This window comes from Phytophthora infestans, genomic scaffold (genome assembly GCF_000142945.1).
Source record: "Phytophthora infestans T30-4 supercont1.31 genomic scaffold, whole genome shotgun sequence".
NCBI classification, from domain to species: domain Eukaryota; phylum Oomycota; class Peronosporomycetes; order Peronosporales; family Peronosporaceae; genus Phytophthora; species Phytophthora infestans.
Genome location: NW_003303728.1, coordinates 1,982,377 through 1,997,301, shown reverse-complemented (window position 1 = coordinate 1,997,301; position 14,925 = coordinate 1,982,377). Strand labels below are relative to the sequence as shown.

Sequence of the window (14,925 nt, the reverse complement as noted above, 5' to 3'; positions counted from 1 at the left end):
GTACTCGTAGAAACACTAGCGTGAGGCTCCATTTAGATGAGAGTACACTCGTCAAAAAGGAAACTGAGTACACCCAGGGCGACCCTTCTCGACGTCATTCGACCTCCATCCGTCTTAGTCGCTACCCATCTGTCAAGTCCAGTAGCTGGGAAATGAGAACTTCGATTCATCGTCCTTTTCAGGAGCCTCTTTTGCACCCAATATACAGTTATCACATAAACCTCGAGAGAGACAGGGCCGGAGGTCCAGGTACCGACGAGCAGCTTTCCAGCTCACTTGGCAATCTTGCCCCGACTTCAGACACAACCCTCGGCGCGCTCTCTCCTCACCACCCCAGTATGGGCACCTCGCGCGGAACGGCCACGCGCCGACTCAAGGCCGTCTGGAACGTGGAGTCTTCGGACTCCGACGGCTCCTCTTCCGATGACACTCCGGCCGACGAGCGCTTCTGGATCCTCATGCGAGACGTCCTAGCTGCAAATGCTAGCTCCATCGGCTTCGAGCTTCTGAATGACATAGCCGCCGCGATCTTGAACGACGCGGGGAAGGCTTCGGACGCTTTGACGGGGCCGGTAGTTATCATTCCCAAGCCGCCTCGGCAACCGACTCGCGGGAAGCCGCCTCGGCACCCACGCTTCACGCAGGATGGTCGATTTCCGCTCAAGAGCATCAGCACTGGCCCGACTAAGAAGAAGACGATCACTGAGAGTCCTCGTTCCGGTAAGAAGCGTCCGAGTCACCCGTGGTCTTCGTTCGCGTTACCATTCAAGCTGTCGGACACGACTCCTTCTCCCGTAGTCGATGATCTGAAACGGGTTTATTACGAGGCGGCCGAGCTAGGTCAGGAACCGTACCAGCTGGCGTATCCATGGCCGGGCTCGCACTTGTGGTACAACCCGCAAGAGTACCCGCACGTGCACGCTTCCCACTGGCGCTTCTGGAATGAGAACCGTTCCAAGTTCTGGGACTGGCAGGCGAACGTCCCGTTGAGGACCTCCAACGCGCAGACTCAGCGGTGCAAGGCTAAGATAGCGGCAGTAGTCGCACGCGTCTGGTTCCTGAGCATTTGTATCGAGACCTGGGGCTACTTAGGGTTCCTTCGTCTATTCGAGAGCTGCGCGCACCGTCGTCGCCTTATGTGGATGGGAGGACAGCCTGGCCGGAACGCCCTAGACGCCAAGTCCTACAACGGTCCAGTTATCGACAACTTGTCTAAGCTTTACTCGCGTTACTCGGGCGCGTACTCGCGAAAAGTGAAGAACACTCTCAACCCGTTCCGGATCGACGAGGGAGGTTTCACGACCATCCCGAAGTTGTTAAAGCATACTGGATCCCTGGGCCCTAATAGCTCGAAGCCCGACAGTCAGCTCACGGACCGGGCGTTGGCCCTCGTTCTGCTGGACATAAAGTCGAAGGAGGATCACGAACCTCATTGGGTAAGGGACCGTTCGAAGGGGGTCTGGCATGCGCTAAGTCACTGCTCGCGTCTTCAGAAGATGAAGGCCAAGCTCTCGCGCGAACGGGAGAAAGGAGCTCCTCGAACACCCAAGGTAACTCCTTTAGACGCGTCTGAAGCGGATTCGGCGGGATACGCGGCGTATGGGCGTACTGACGGCACTTACACGGCGATTTGGGAGGAAGCGAGTGAGGAAGAGTCGGCTTACGAGGAGGATGAAGCCGAGAGCGACTCTGAAGAACTCCGTCCCGTTAAGAAGACGCTGCGCCTTTCTTCTAGTTCCGACGAGAGTTCGGAGGACGACGAGCTTCCCAACAAGCGTCTACAGCTTTCTCGCAAGTCTCAGAGGGCGTAGGAGCGCGCGAAGCGTTCCCGTTTCCCGTCTCGCAGTTCTACCTCCCTGAAGAAGTCTCGAGTAAGTTCGATGCGCAAGCGGTCCCCTTCATCTTCACGTGCTAAAGGCAAACTCAAAGCGAGCGCTGCTTCGCCAGAGCGTTCGGTTTCTCCCTTACGGTCACGATCGAAGTCCCCAGTGCGCAAGAAGTTCCGTCGGTCACGTTCGGAGGAGCGTCCTGCGTCTCGGTAGAAATCTCCGACGAAGTCCTCAGCCACCAAGGCGAGTAGGGAGTCCCGGCGGGACAAAGCAAGATCATCTTCGCACGCGAAGGGGAGTAAAGTCACTTCCGACAAACCAACCGAAGGCAAAACGCCGACTCCTCCGTCAGCTCCAGCGTCGCGGGACGGCACGCGTAAGCGGTTGCGGTCGCGTTCAGCGTCTTCCTTGAAGATGGTAGTGCCTCCTAAACTACGCTCGGCCTCGCGGTCCACGTCAGCACCTCGGAAGTCGAGCTCGCCGGGTGAGCACTCTGCTCCCAATTCGCCGGCTAAAAGGTCCGACAAAACAGCCTAACGAGAGGTCGTCGAGAAGTTAGTGATTCGTACAATTCCAGAACCGTTCCCCACTCGATGAGAGTAAGAGTACAGGCATCGTCTTCCCTTTTAAGTTTCTTTTTGTTTTTCACCATGATTCGTTCCCACTTGTTGTTTTCGTTCTTCCTCTTGAGATCGCGGTAAAATTGTTTTTCTTTTTGGTATGTAGGAGATCAGCCACTTGTGAAGTAGAATCCAAAAAATATACAAAGTCGTAAGAAGTGTTCTTCCCCAGACACTTCCGAGGGAGGCGGGGTCGTGAGCTTTCTCTGGCTCATTGGATTGACCCGTCACGATCCCCTCTCCCTAGAAGAGTGGCTCTTCTTCGTCAACGGCGGCGTTAGCACGTTCCAACCGCGCGCTGCGACGTAGTTCTGGTAGGTCACCTCCCGACGACGGGTTTCTTCGAACACCGTGATCAGAGCAGCGTAGGTGGGCAATAGTGTGTTTCGTGGTCTCCAAAGAGTCTCATAGGTAGCCAACAACACCAGGAACTGCTCTTCACGGTTCTTTTTGCGTCGGGCGATTATGTCGATCACAGAGCAAGGAACTTCGGTCAGGGCCGTCTCTTCCCCTCCAATTAGGAGTCTCTCTACGAAGCTAGTAGAGGGGAGGTCCTCTTCCGATAAAGGTCCGTCGTCGTCGACACCCGGACTCGACTGGACTCCATCAGGTACTTCGGAAGGGAGCGGTCGGCTCCACCACCCTTGGAGACGTTTCAACCTATTGACGTTAATGGTCACGACTCGGTTGGGGTGAGAAGGGATGGCTACTCGATAGGAGTTCTCTCCCACGATCCCGACCACACGGTACAGACCATGCCACGCGAACGCGAATTTCTTCGTGGTCTTCTCTCCGCGACGATCTCGGAAGTACTGGTAGACCCACACCGGGTCTCCCTCCTTGAACTTAATCGATACCTGATTGCTCAGTCGCTGCTCGTGTCTGCCCTGGGCCTTTAAGAGTTGGCGCTCTACTAATCGTCTCGTATCTCGTAGGGATAAGAATTGCTTTTGTCGGTAGCTAGCGAATTCGTTACGCTTCCATCCGTTGTTCGTGTTGAGAAACGCGAGGTCCAGAGGTAACACCGGGTCGCGGCCATACAGGCTGAAGAACGGTGAGTCCTTAAGGGCCTCGTGATAAGACGAACGGTATGCGAACCGTACTCGGGGAAGATATAAGTCCCAGTCGTTTTGAGCTTCGTTGACATACATCTTAAGCATCCCGATCAGCGTGCCGTTGAAGCGTTCGACTAGTCCCTGAGTCTGAGGGTGGTAAGCAGCTCCAAACAACTTCTTGATCCCGAGTGTTTCGGAGAAGGATCGTGCCAAGTTCGAGATGAAGTTGGATCCTTGGTCGCTCAGTAGTTTCTCGGGGACTCCGTGCCGCGAGATCACTTCGTTCACCATAGCTTCCACGAACGTTACAGTGTCTAAGCGGGCCACAGGGAACGCTTCGACCCATCGAGTAAAATAGTCGGCGAAGACGAGGATGAACTTGTTGCCTCGAGGAGTAGCCACTAAGGGACCTATGGCGTCCACCACCAATAGCGAGAAAGGTCAGGATAGTTCTTGAACGGGCATCCGCTGCATTCCGCCATTCCTCCAAGGGCGATAGCCTTTACCACTACCGCAAACGGTGCATTCCCGAACATATTCGACCACATCCTTCTTCCAGCCGTGCCAGTAAGCGTGCTTGCGCACCTTGTCGAGCGTCTTAGTAACTCCGACATGAGCGGCAAGTACATCCTTATGACAGTGATGTAGTACCGTGGATATGAACGGCAGGGGAATCACAGGAACTTCAAGAGTAGACGCCGGTCCAGCGCGAGCCTTCAGGTGCACGCGACGCATGAGCACTCCGTTCTTTACCGAGTAGTTAGGGACCATCAGCAGGATTTTGGTGCGCATTTGAGGGTCCAGAGCTAGAGCTCCGTCGCTAAGGAGCGCTATCATAGCTAGGATCCATGGAGTCCTCTTCTGTTCTTCCACGAAGCGAGTCTGCTGTAACCCGAACACATCAACTGAGGACACCAGGAGTTGGTCGGTAACCTCTTCTTCGTCGGGAACGCCACGGGTCCAGTTTCGCCTGCGTCCTAGGGCAAGGGCCCTATAGGGAGCAGCGTCGAGTCGAGAGGCGTGGTCTCCCCGACTTCGACAGTACTAGGAGGGGACTCGTCAGCATCGTTGAGCAGCTCCGCCATAGAGATAGCATTGATGGTTTGGGTATGCAGCCTGGACAGACCATCCACATGACCCATTGAAGTACCAGGCTTGTGGAACACCTTGAAACGTAATTGAGATAACTCCATGGCCCACCTAGCCAGCTAGCGTTACTCGTACGGTTAGTTTCGTTGAATACCCACGTCAAAGCTTTGTGATCCGTGTATAAGTCGAACTCGCAACGGTCTAGATAGCAGCGGAACTTGCGTGTGGCCCAAACGATACCCCAGCACTCGATCTCCGAAGTACCGTCTTCCTTATGGACCCAGTTCTTCTCGGAGCCAATTAGTAGCTTGCTCGCATAGGCCACGCCTCTCTCGCGCCCATCCACGGTTTGCATCAAGCACGCTCCTACAGCGAGTTTAGACGAGTCCACATATAGATGGAAGCACTTCGAAAAGTCGGTATACACCAGGATAGGAGGTTCCACCAGCATACGCTTTAGTTGCAGGAAAGCGGCCTCGCAGTCGTCGCTCCAGAAGAATCGGGCTCCTTTCATCTTGAGCCGTTCGATTGGGGCTGATATAGCCGCGTATCCCGGGATGTACCGCCTGAAGTAACTAGTCAAATCCAGGAACGCCCTTACAGTGTGCAAGTCGTGCGGTCTGAGCACGTTCATCACCGACTTGACCTTCTCGGGGTTGGGATATATGCCAGACGGAGTGACGATATGTCCCAAGAACGCTACTTGGTCGCGTGCCCACTTACACATTTTCATCTTGAGCTTGAATCCCGCCGAGCGGAACCGATTCAAGACCTGTTTTAGTCGTACTAGGTGGGTAGGAAAGTCTTCACTGAAGACCACGCAGTCGTCGATGTACACTAGACAAGTCCGCCTCTTAAGGTCAACAAGCACAGTCTCCATCAGTCGTTCGAAGGCCGGTACGGCGTTACACAGCCCGAACGGCATTACGAGCCACTCGAAGTGGCCATATTTGCAGGTGAAGGCAGTCTTCTCCACGCTATCAGCTGCCATCGGGACATTCCAGTAGCCGGATGCTATGTCCATCGTAGAGAACAGTTTAGCGTTGCCTAGCACATCTAGAATGTCATCGATGAGCGGCATCGAGTAGCAGTCTTTGATGGTCACAGCGTTCAGTCTTCGATAGTCGATGCACAACCTTATCCCGCCGTCAGGTTTGCGGATCATAAGGACCTGGCTCTCCCAAGGGCTAGAAGAGGGTCGTATGAGTTCTTGCCTTAAGTATTCTTGTATGTCCGACTCCATCACGTCTCCTTCCGCCTTGGACACTCGGTAAGGGGGTTGCTTTATAGGCGAGTGCTCTCCAGTATCAATAGAAAACTCGAGCAGGTTCGTCCGTCCGGGGCGCATCGAAGTTTCGACGAACATGTCCTTGAACGGTTGGAGGAACTCCGTGAATATTCTCTTCTGTTCGCTCCCCAATTTAGACTCATCCAGGTCGACGTGGAGCTCCTCCTTGAGTACTCTGTCCAACCCAGGTATGGATTTCGGTCGTCGTATTAGAGACGCTAATGACATAGTGGACCCACAGGTCTTGAGCTCTTTGGTCCCTAGTCTGGGCCTCGCCGGGCAGGGCGGTTTCGTGCTTTACACTCACAGCGGTTCCTTGCTGAAGCGCCGTCCCGGGGATTACCGTAACACTCGCCAATCTAGTGCTTCGCTTGATGACAGTGTTCTCAAAAGAGGGTTGCATACTTCCACGATCACTAGGTCGTTATACACAGTGCACAGGGTCCTAGCAACTTTAACGGAGTCATCCAGCGCAGAAAGCCCCTCTATGAGGACGGTGGTTCCGTCACTCAGTTGACCTTGAACCTCCGCAACTACTAGAGCTTGTCCGCCAGGGCAGAGCCGAATGGTAGATGAGATGCGGGACAGGTAAGACGCTTCCACCCGAGGAGACCCCAGAGGGAACACCTCTCTCGTGTCCTTTAGCGTGACTGTATTCTCGTCCAAGTCCACCACGGCGCGAAAGTCCTTGAGAGGGTTGGTGCCCAGGATGGCGTCGACGTGTAGCTTAGGTACGACGGCAAACGGTATTCTCTTCTCGACTGAGCCCAATGTCACCGGCAAGTAGATTATTCCTTCTATATCGAGCGCAGACCCGGACACTCCGTTTAGACTGCCAACGCAGGGTATTAGGGGAGAGTTAGTTAAGCCGAGACGCTTCAATACCCGCCTATGCACTAGGCACGCTACGGCTCCGGAGTCGATGAGGAGTTCCGCCGGGAGGTTCTCGATAAACCCCCACGATAGAGCTTCCACGCCCCTACCGATCCGATTACTCGCTTGCGGAGAGGAACAATCCCTTCTTCGTCGTCAGTGGACCAGTTATTAGTAGCGCTCGGTACTTCCACCAGGCCTGGCTTGGGGCGAGGCTTTGGAGCGTCAGCTACGACGTTCACATAGCCGTACAACCAGTCTTCATTATCCCGAGAAGAACAGTTCGGTCCGAGGGCTTCGGTACGGTTGCTGAATGGAGAGGAGCAGTCGAAACTGACTAGCTTCGGCGCTGGAGAGCACCTAGGACCAGGATCTTTCCAACGACAGAGTCGGTAGGATGAACTCCTCGCGAGGATCTTCAAGCGGAGTTGGTCAGCCTCCTCCTCGTAGAGGTCCACAATTCTTTTAGTTAGCAACTCTTTTGACCGCGAGTCAGTGGGAACAGCGAGGCTATTGATCCAGTCCTCGATCCGGCTTAGGAGATCTTGGAGCCTAGTGGGGTGCGAGGAGTCATCTTTATTTTCTTCATCTAGCGATCCTTCGCCAATACACCCTTCACACCAGTCACCTCTACTTGAAGCTTCAGCCTTTACGAGGAAGTATACGGCTCGTCGCACTATGGCTCGCCAAGGGTCCGGCACGATACCGCGAGAGTCCAGCAACTCGTACTCGGTTACACCGAGTTCGGAGGGCCTTTTGGGGGAACTCCCCAGGGTTAGCGCGATATTGTCTTCCACTACAGAGGGGTCCGCGGGACACTCTTCTCCTGGTAGAGGAGGAACTCTAAGCTCCGGGAAGTGCACTACCGTCTTCGGCGCGTCCTGCCACGAGAACTTCTTCGTCGCGGTCCCTCCACCTTCATCGCGGTAATTGGAGTCGGCCGACGTCACAGAGTTGATCCGTACTGGCTTTTCCTCTTTGAAATTACGGTTGGTTCGCTTTGCTTCTCCGGACGAGGCCAGCGTCTTTTGGAACCATTCCAACCAGAACTCAGGAGTAGATAGCCGACCGGGGGAAGAAGCTTGGGTCTTCGCTAGTCGTTCTTCGGGAATGCCTAATAAGTCACTCAGCTCGGCAAGAGACAACTCCTTCGACAGTTTCGCATTCTCGACTAATCGGCGCCTTAGTTCCACTTCATCGAGAGGAAACAGTCGGTCTTCGAGATCTTTGTCATACTCTTCTCTTTCTTCAATTAGCTCGGATGGCTTACCTTCTTCCAAAGTATCTAGTTCTTTTTTGGTGTACACCCTCGCGATGGAAGGCTCCTTCTCCGGTTCATCCTTTGGGGACTTAGCACTGGTAACGTCCTCAGAGTTCTTTTCGGAGGCGTCGTTTCTCTCAGGAGTGGGTCACGTCTTTCTCCTGCTCGCGTGGTTCCGCCTTTGATACTGGAACATTAGCTTCGGTAGTTCCATATTCTCCTCGGGTAGGGCTTTTGAGTACCTCCGTCACGTCCGGGAGTAATTCCTCATGTATAGGGCAGTCATTGGACTCACCCTTCTTCTCGTCTTGATCGAGCACGCTCGAAACCACACTCTTGTGGCTCGTAGACGTCGACGGTTAGTCTTGTTCCGCCGAGGACGCCAGATGCTGCAGCTCTTCCGTTTCTCCTTCCTTGCTTAGTTTTTCGTTCGTCGTTTCGATTTCGCTCTCTTGGTCATCTCTCGTAATCACTCTTAGGTTCGTATTGGAGCGTTCGTCGACGTGCGCAGCTATTGCGGAACCGTCCCATACGGGTCCCGAGCCTACCTCTTTTACAATTGCTTTTTTCTCCGTCCTCCAACAGTCGTTAGTGTTTGAGACTTCCGATACCCCGTTCCACACGGGCGCCGTACGTCCTTCATGCGCAAACGGTAGTATTTCTTCAGTTCTCGTCATATGTTCGTTGCTTACGTTCGTTTCATTTCTTTTCGGTAAGGCGGAACTCATCCCACCTCCAACGGGACACACTTCATACCTCTTGGGCGACTCCTCCGCGGAGTTCAAAGTGTTCCCATTTGTGTCGATCCATAGACAAGAGGAAGGAGCGACACTCCCTTCCCTTCCCTCTCGCCCCCATCATTGCTGGTTGGGCGCTTATCCTAGGCCAGGTCCCACCGTTGCCCCAGCCGGACCGCCAAGTCTCTTCAGCGACGTCTTTAGAGGGCACTCCGCCAATATGTGACCCGATTCATCACACAGGAAGCACTTGCGTCCGTTCCTCGGCTGGGTGTTCCGAAATCCGCTAGGAGGGTCACGTTCACATTCAGGACCGATGTGGCCCACTTCCTTACAGTGAGGACAGGTGGCTTTGCCGCGGCGACAGTGAATTCGACTACACCCCAGAGTGTGACACCGACCGCACACGAGAAGACCATCTTGAGCACGCAAGTCCGGACCCACACGAACGCCCCTGATAGGCGTAATAGGAAGCGTTCCGGTAGGCTGGTAGTGCAGAGAGGGGTTCGGATCAAGAGGAGAGTAGGCAGCAGCTACATTCATCGCCGGGGAAGCATAGGCGGTCGTCAGGGGACGCTCCATCAACCGCTGTTGCTGTTGAAGCTGTTGCTGTTGCCGCTGAGCGAGTAGATTCTGCGTCTGCTGCATCATGTTCATCATGCGTTCGGGGACAGCGTTTTCTTGGGAAGCTTTAGGGGACGGCACATTGTCGAACTCGGAGTCGTCTTCAACTGGGCGATGCATATTCTTCAGGAGCAACATGGCCACAGCCGCAGGGATGGAGTCAATCATTGTCGTGGTGAGAGCGTTCCTCCAATCTCGGTTCCGAAGCCCAGACAAGAAGTACTGGTAACGCATCTGAGGATCGTAGCACTGAGCATCATCGCAGAGGCTTGAAATCATATCGCCCCACACTTCGGCGGACATTCCCCTGGGTCGCTTAGTGTTCTTAAGGTTCTCAATCAGTTGCAACGGGGTCTGACTGATGAACTGGTTGTGGAACCGAGTCCTCAGAGCTTCAAAGCTGTTGATGCGCGGGTACATCCACCAGTCTTCACCGACCTTGCCTTTCAAGCACTCCCGGAAAGCGTTAAGTCGCAGGGGTTCGTCCAGCCCGATTGTGGCGTTCTCGAAGGCCTACCAGAAGGATCGAGCTTTCTATACCGACGCTCCTTCCGAGTAAAAGGGTTGGATCATGCGGAAAGCGTTCCGGATGTTAGTGGGCATACCATACTGGCCACTAGTAGTCGAAGGCGTATTACCATACGTAGGCGAGGCGTAGTAGGAGTTACCGCCATATTCTCCACCCTAATGGGTTCCGGCAGAAACCGTAGTTCCCCCGTTTCCTCGTGAAGCTCGGGCTGTTCCCGTAGGGTCGACTCCGTACGCGATTCCACTGGTAGTCGAAATTCGAGACCCCGGGCCTTGTGTAGGAATTCGAACGGTGGGCGATGAGGCCAGGAAAGGAATACGCTGAGGAACGGGAACGGTTTCTACTGGAGCGTTCTCCCCGCCACCTCGCAAGTTACCAGAGGGCGGGAGACCCCAAGGAGGAGCGTTAGAGGTCCTCGGAGGAATACGTGCCGGGGAAGCACGTCCACCGTTTTCAGGGACAGTCGGTAGAGAGAAGAACGGGTTGAAGTCCTGCCCATATGACGTATTCGGGGTTCGGATTGTGAAACCTTGGTATGACGGGATTGCAGTCCTCACTCGAGTCGTAGGAGGGGGAGTCCCCCACGAGACCGTTCCCATCAGTTCTCTCCATAGCGGCGGCAATCTCAGGAGGAGCCACGGATATCAACCAGTTGAGGGAGTTGAGCCAACCTTGCACCGTACATCTGCCGCCGCCGCCGTCCAGGGTCAGCATTGGGCCCAACTCTTCCGTAGTGAAGGTCGCAGGGACCCCGGAGGATAAAGCGTCCGCGGGTGGCTCGACACCAGCACTAGAGCTGTTCCCTCCAAGTCGGTTAGCCGCTTGGTCTACGATATTCTGTACGTTTTGGAGGCCTTGCGTAGTCGACAGACTGGGTCTCATTCTCGAAGGCAGACTCCCAGTCGGGCCTTCTTCTTCCCGGATAGTGGCGCTCTCATCTTCTCTGTTGCTAGTAGCCGACATCTTGTCCTTCCTTCTGACGTTCTCCACGAGGCTTACCCTGCTTCTACACCAGATGTCGTATACCTCCTCTTCCTTCAAGGGTCGGGTAGTCCGCGGCTGTTCAGGGAGTACGGTCTTGTTCAGTGGCTGCAGGAACGGTAGATAGGAACACTAGAGAGTTGAAAATAAAAGTTTGTTTGATTGGCTTGGCTTCCTCTTGAGTAGAAGGAGGGAAATATAAGACTGAGAGCTAACCGGAAGAAAGGTCTAACACCTTGTCGATCTTACATACACTACACTACATATCAAAAAAAGAAAGGATTCACTTCGTTTGTTGTCGGCCTTCGTTGGACAACGGAGAGCTTCTGCGAAGGGGCTTGATGTCGCGAGGTATTTTTGGTCCCACGACGCCAAGAAACCGGCGTTCTGGGGTCCCCTTAAAGGACCACCCTAACGGGCTCGGTCAGGGGCACGTGCGTTGTTGGGTTCAACGGGAACCATTCTGACGGGACAGCTGGACGAGGAGTGATTCCAGGGTCTCGAGTCATCCCGACGGGAGGCAGAGCTCCTGGAATGACCCCTCCGTTCCCGGGTACGGGACACCAACGCCAAATATCAAGTCAAAACAGCTAACTTCTGATCCATCTTCACTATTCCATTAAAAGCTCCAGCTCTCACTTGTCAAATGTATTTAATGACTTTAACCATACTTAGTAGTACATGCGGTATTACTTTGTACAAGTCTACGTCTATGCACCACTGAAACAAATTTCAATATCAGCGCAGTTCCATTCAAGCCCAATAATTTAGCCTATTTCATCATGTGTATCCGGTCGTATACTAATAATATTAGTATACGACTGGATCTGCGACCTTATATGTTGAGGTCGCAAATGGCTGACGTACCATATAGCCCAGTACACGGCACAAGTGATCCAAAGATCAGAGCGATGCAATGCGCGAAGAATCACTCGTCCAACGTGAAAACCCACGCCAAAACAGCGAGTTGTCGACCGATCTCTACTATTCCACAAAAAGCTCCAACTCTCACTTGTTAAATGTATACTATGATTTTACCTATAGTTAGTAGTACACGCGGTCCTATTTTGTACATCTCTTTATACACCACTTATACAAGTCGTTAAATAAGTTCAGTTCCATTCAAGTCGACGTGAGTAGTGGTACATCGTATTTTGAATGTCGTGGTACATCGTACTGAATGTGAAGTGGTACATCGTAAGTAATGCTCAGTCGTTCGTACTTAATGTATATCGGTACATCGTACTTAGTGTGTAGTGGTACATCATACTGAATTTGAAGTGGTACATCGTAAATAATGTTCAGTCATACATCGTACTTAATGTATATCGGTACATCGTACTTAGTGTGCAGCGGTATATCGTATTAATGTTAATTAGTACATCGTATTTTGTGCTTAGTGGTGCATCGTTCCTGATGTGCGGTAGCACAACTTTCTTGATATATATAGTGGTACACCGTAATTTGTGAGTAGTGGTACATCGTATTCTGTGTGTCGTGGTACATCGTACTTATTGTGTAGTAGTACATCGTACCTAATGAATGGTGGTACGCCCTACTTTGACATGACCAGTACATCGTACTTTGTGAGGATGGCTACCTCGTACTTTAGGCTTGGATGAACAGAACGAGTTTTCATTCGCTAATATACCGCTTATGCGTCGATACTCCAAGAAGAAAATCATCACCTTGTAGCCGCGTTTCAGAGCTTGGGGGCCATTGCGGAAATGTTCTGCCTCATACCTGAGGGCAAATAGAACCATAGCACAAGTTAACAAGTTCATAAAGCCTGACAAACAATTCGACGGGGGAATATGTCCTACTTACAATCACCGCAAGTCTGATTGTGCGGTAAGAGAATGATTTTGGAATGAAGTGAGGCCGCGGTAGGCGCGAACCTTCGTGCCTTCGAATCGTTTGAAGATACGCTTTTCAACTTCAATTTCAAGAAATGTGCTAGTTAGGGGAATCGCTTAATCATATACAAAAGACAAATTACTTTTTAATTAGTTGCTAAATAGGGGTGCGTGATTAAAGCGGATAAAACGGGATAGATAAAACGGGAAGAATTATCACGAAGGTATTATCACCGTTTTATCTACCCTAACCCCAGTGCTAAATTTTTACGGGGGTTATGAAAGGCACCCAATGGCACATTATCAAGAGCTTGTTCAGGGCATTTGTCTCGCTCAAGAGAAATCAGGGAGCTCCGAGCCTAATCCCGACAGCATTTTGGCGGAAGCATTCAAGTTGCGGTACCAGTTTGCGGCAATTCCAGAGAATCAACGAAAGCTTTGACGGAACGAAGATCCTCTCGGTGACTCACGGATGTCAACTGCAGAAAAACTAAAAGGATTCAAACCTGACTCCCCTGTTGCTTCGTCTCAAACGTCACCGCGTATACGCTGCCCCTCATTTCACAGCTACTACGCAACTTTTGAGGAGCTGTCCGACCGAGCTGGGTCAGCAGCTAAGGCGGCGTCTAGCGACAAAACGGACGACACATTGCTGACACCCCGCAGTGCGACGCCGGCTAAATACGTTCACCTATATCTATTGGATGATATACGAACAAAGCAGCCATGGAGTTTTGGTCGAGCCAATAACGATGACTTAATCGTGGAGCAAAATAGTGTCACTATAGGCCATGGCAACTCGGAGGAAGGCATTGAAAGCATTGTCGAGCCGTTTTGACGAAGATCGCATCTACACGTACGTCAACCACCACACGATGATCGTGATGAACCCGTACCGGTTGCTACAGACTGCTCGATTCACGTCAATTTACGACGAGCAGGTTGTACTCACTTACGCTGACACGGCAAATGCTGAGACAGTACTGGCTCCGCATCCATTTGCTATCGCGATACAAAGTCTAGTTCGACTTTTCTTCAATAATAGGCGCACAGGTGGTAATTCGTCGTTAGCTTCGTCGACACTGAGCAACCGTACTATGGCTGAGGGTCGCGGGCAATCCCTTTGTCTTTGCGGTGGGAGTGGTAAGACAGAACTTGCCAAGGACTTGCTTAAATACCTCATACTTGTGGCTAGAGCTGTCGACGTCCGGTGTATTCGAAGATTTACACCTCGACATCCAGAAAATGCAAACGACGTAAATAATACACCCCTTCGACAACTACCAATGAATCACTTATCCGCATTAAGGTGCTGCTGTTTGTTGAGAGCAACCTCACCAAATCTGGCGTTTTTGTTGAGCAACTTGTTGATCCTCCATGGCCGTTCGAAGCTGCCAATCCATCGATTGGTACAGACCCTCAGAGGAACGTCCGATGCGCACGTCGCACAGCAGCAAGCAGGGACTGACAGAAGCTCGTACCTGGGCATCAATTTTTGCTTCGCGCTGGTTCGTGCATTCGAGTGCTTGCTGTCATCAGGTCGACGTTCCGATGACCGCGTGGTCGAAGCTGACCGACAAAAAGGTGCACGAGTTTGACACCAAATCAATTTAGCGGTACTGGATTGGCGCTGAAGATGTCCAAGGAGCTGTGAAAGAAGTTTGGGCGCTTGTATGACCACGGAGCCTGCTAATAGTAAACACCTCGGTGGTGTAGGAAATACCAAGCCCGTCTCTGATACTGGCTAAAAGCATGTGAAGACGGTTATATCCTGCTTGGCGTCGGAGTGCAATTACCTGGCTAATGTGGAGAGGACACCGAACACTAAGTAATGGTGCCGTCTCGCAAGGTTTTGATTTGCAAGTAAATATTCTTACGCTCCTGACGTCCCGTTCGCTTTGGGAGATTTAATCTCTGACGACGAGGGCATGGGAAAGGCTGACATTTAATGCTGTGAAGATCCCGATTCAAATCTCCAATTTGCGGTGAAGTCATGGCAGAAATAGCCAAACAGTTATTTCGAAGTACCGGGTAACATTATTATTGCTCTATGTGTGCTGATTCGATTTAGGAGTACATAAAGGTCAATTGCAAGCTCGACCTGACTTTGGTTTACTCGTTTCGGGGCATCGCTTTTAAATCACTTGCACACCATTGCAATATAACCCTGTCAGCGATTTGAA

The 14,925-nt window shown here is 52.3% G+C and overlaps 1 protein-coding gene across 1 annotated transcript; it reads right to left on the bottom strand.

The window, feature by feature from the left end:
* Positions 1-12,441: 12,441 nt before the first annotated feature.
* Positions 12,442-14,672, bottom strand: PITG_12657 (uncharacterized protein; the record flags this gene model as incomplete). Its single annotated transcript, XM_002899351.1, has 6 exons — positions 12,442-12,528; positions 12,575-12,629; positions 13,277-13,312; positions 13,603-13,644; positions 14,081-14,206; positions 14,620-14,672. 6 exons carry the CDS (start codon positions 14,670-14,672, stop codon positions 12,442-12,444), a joined length of 399 nt encoding a protein of 132 aa, XP_002899397.1.
* Between the last annotated feature and the right edge of the window lie 253 nt (positions 14,673-14,925).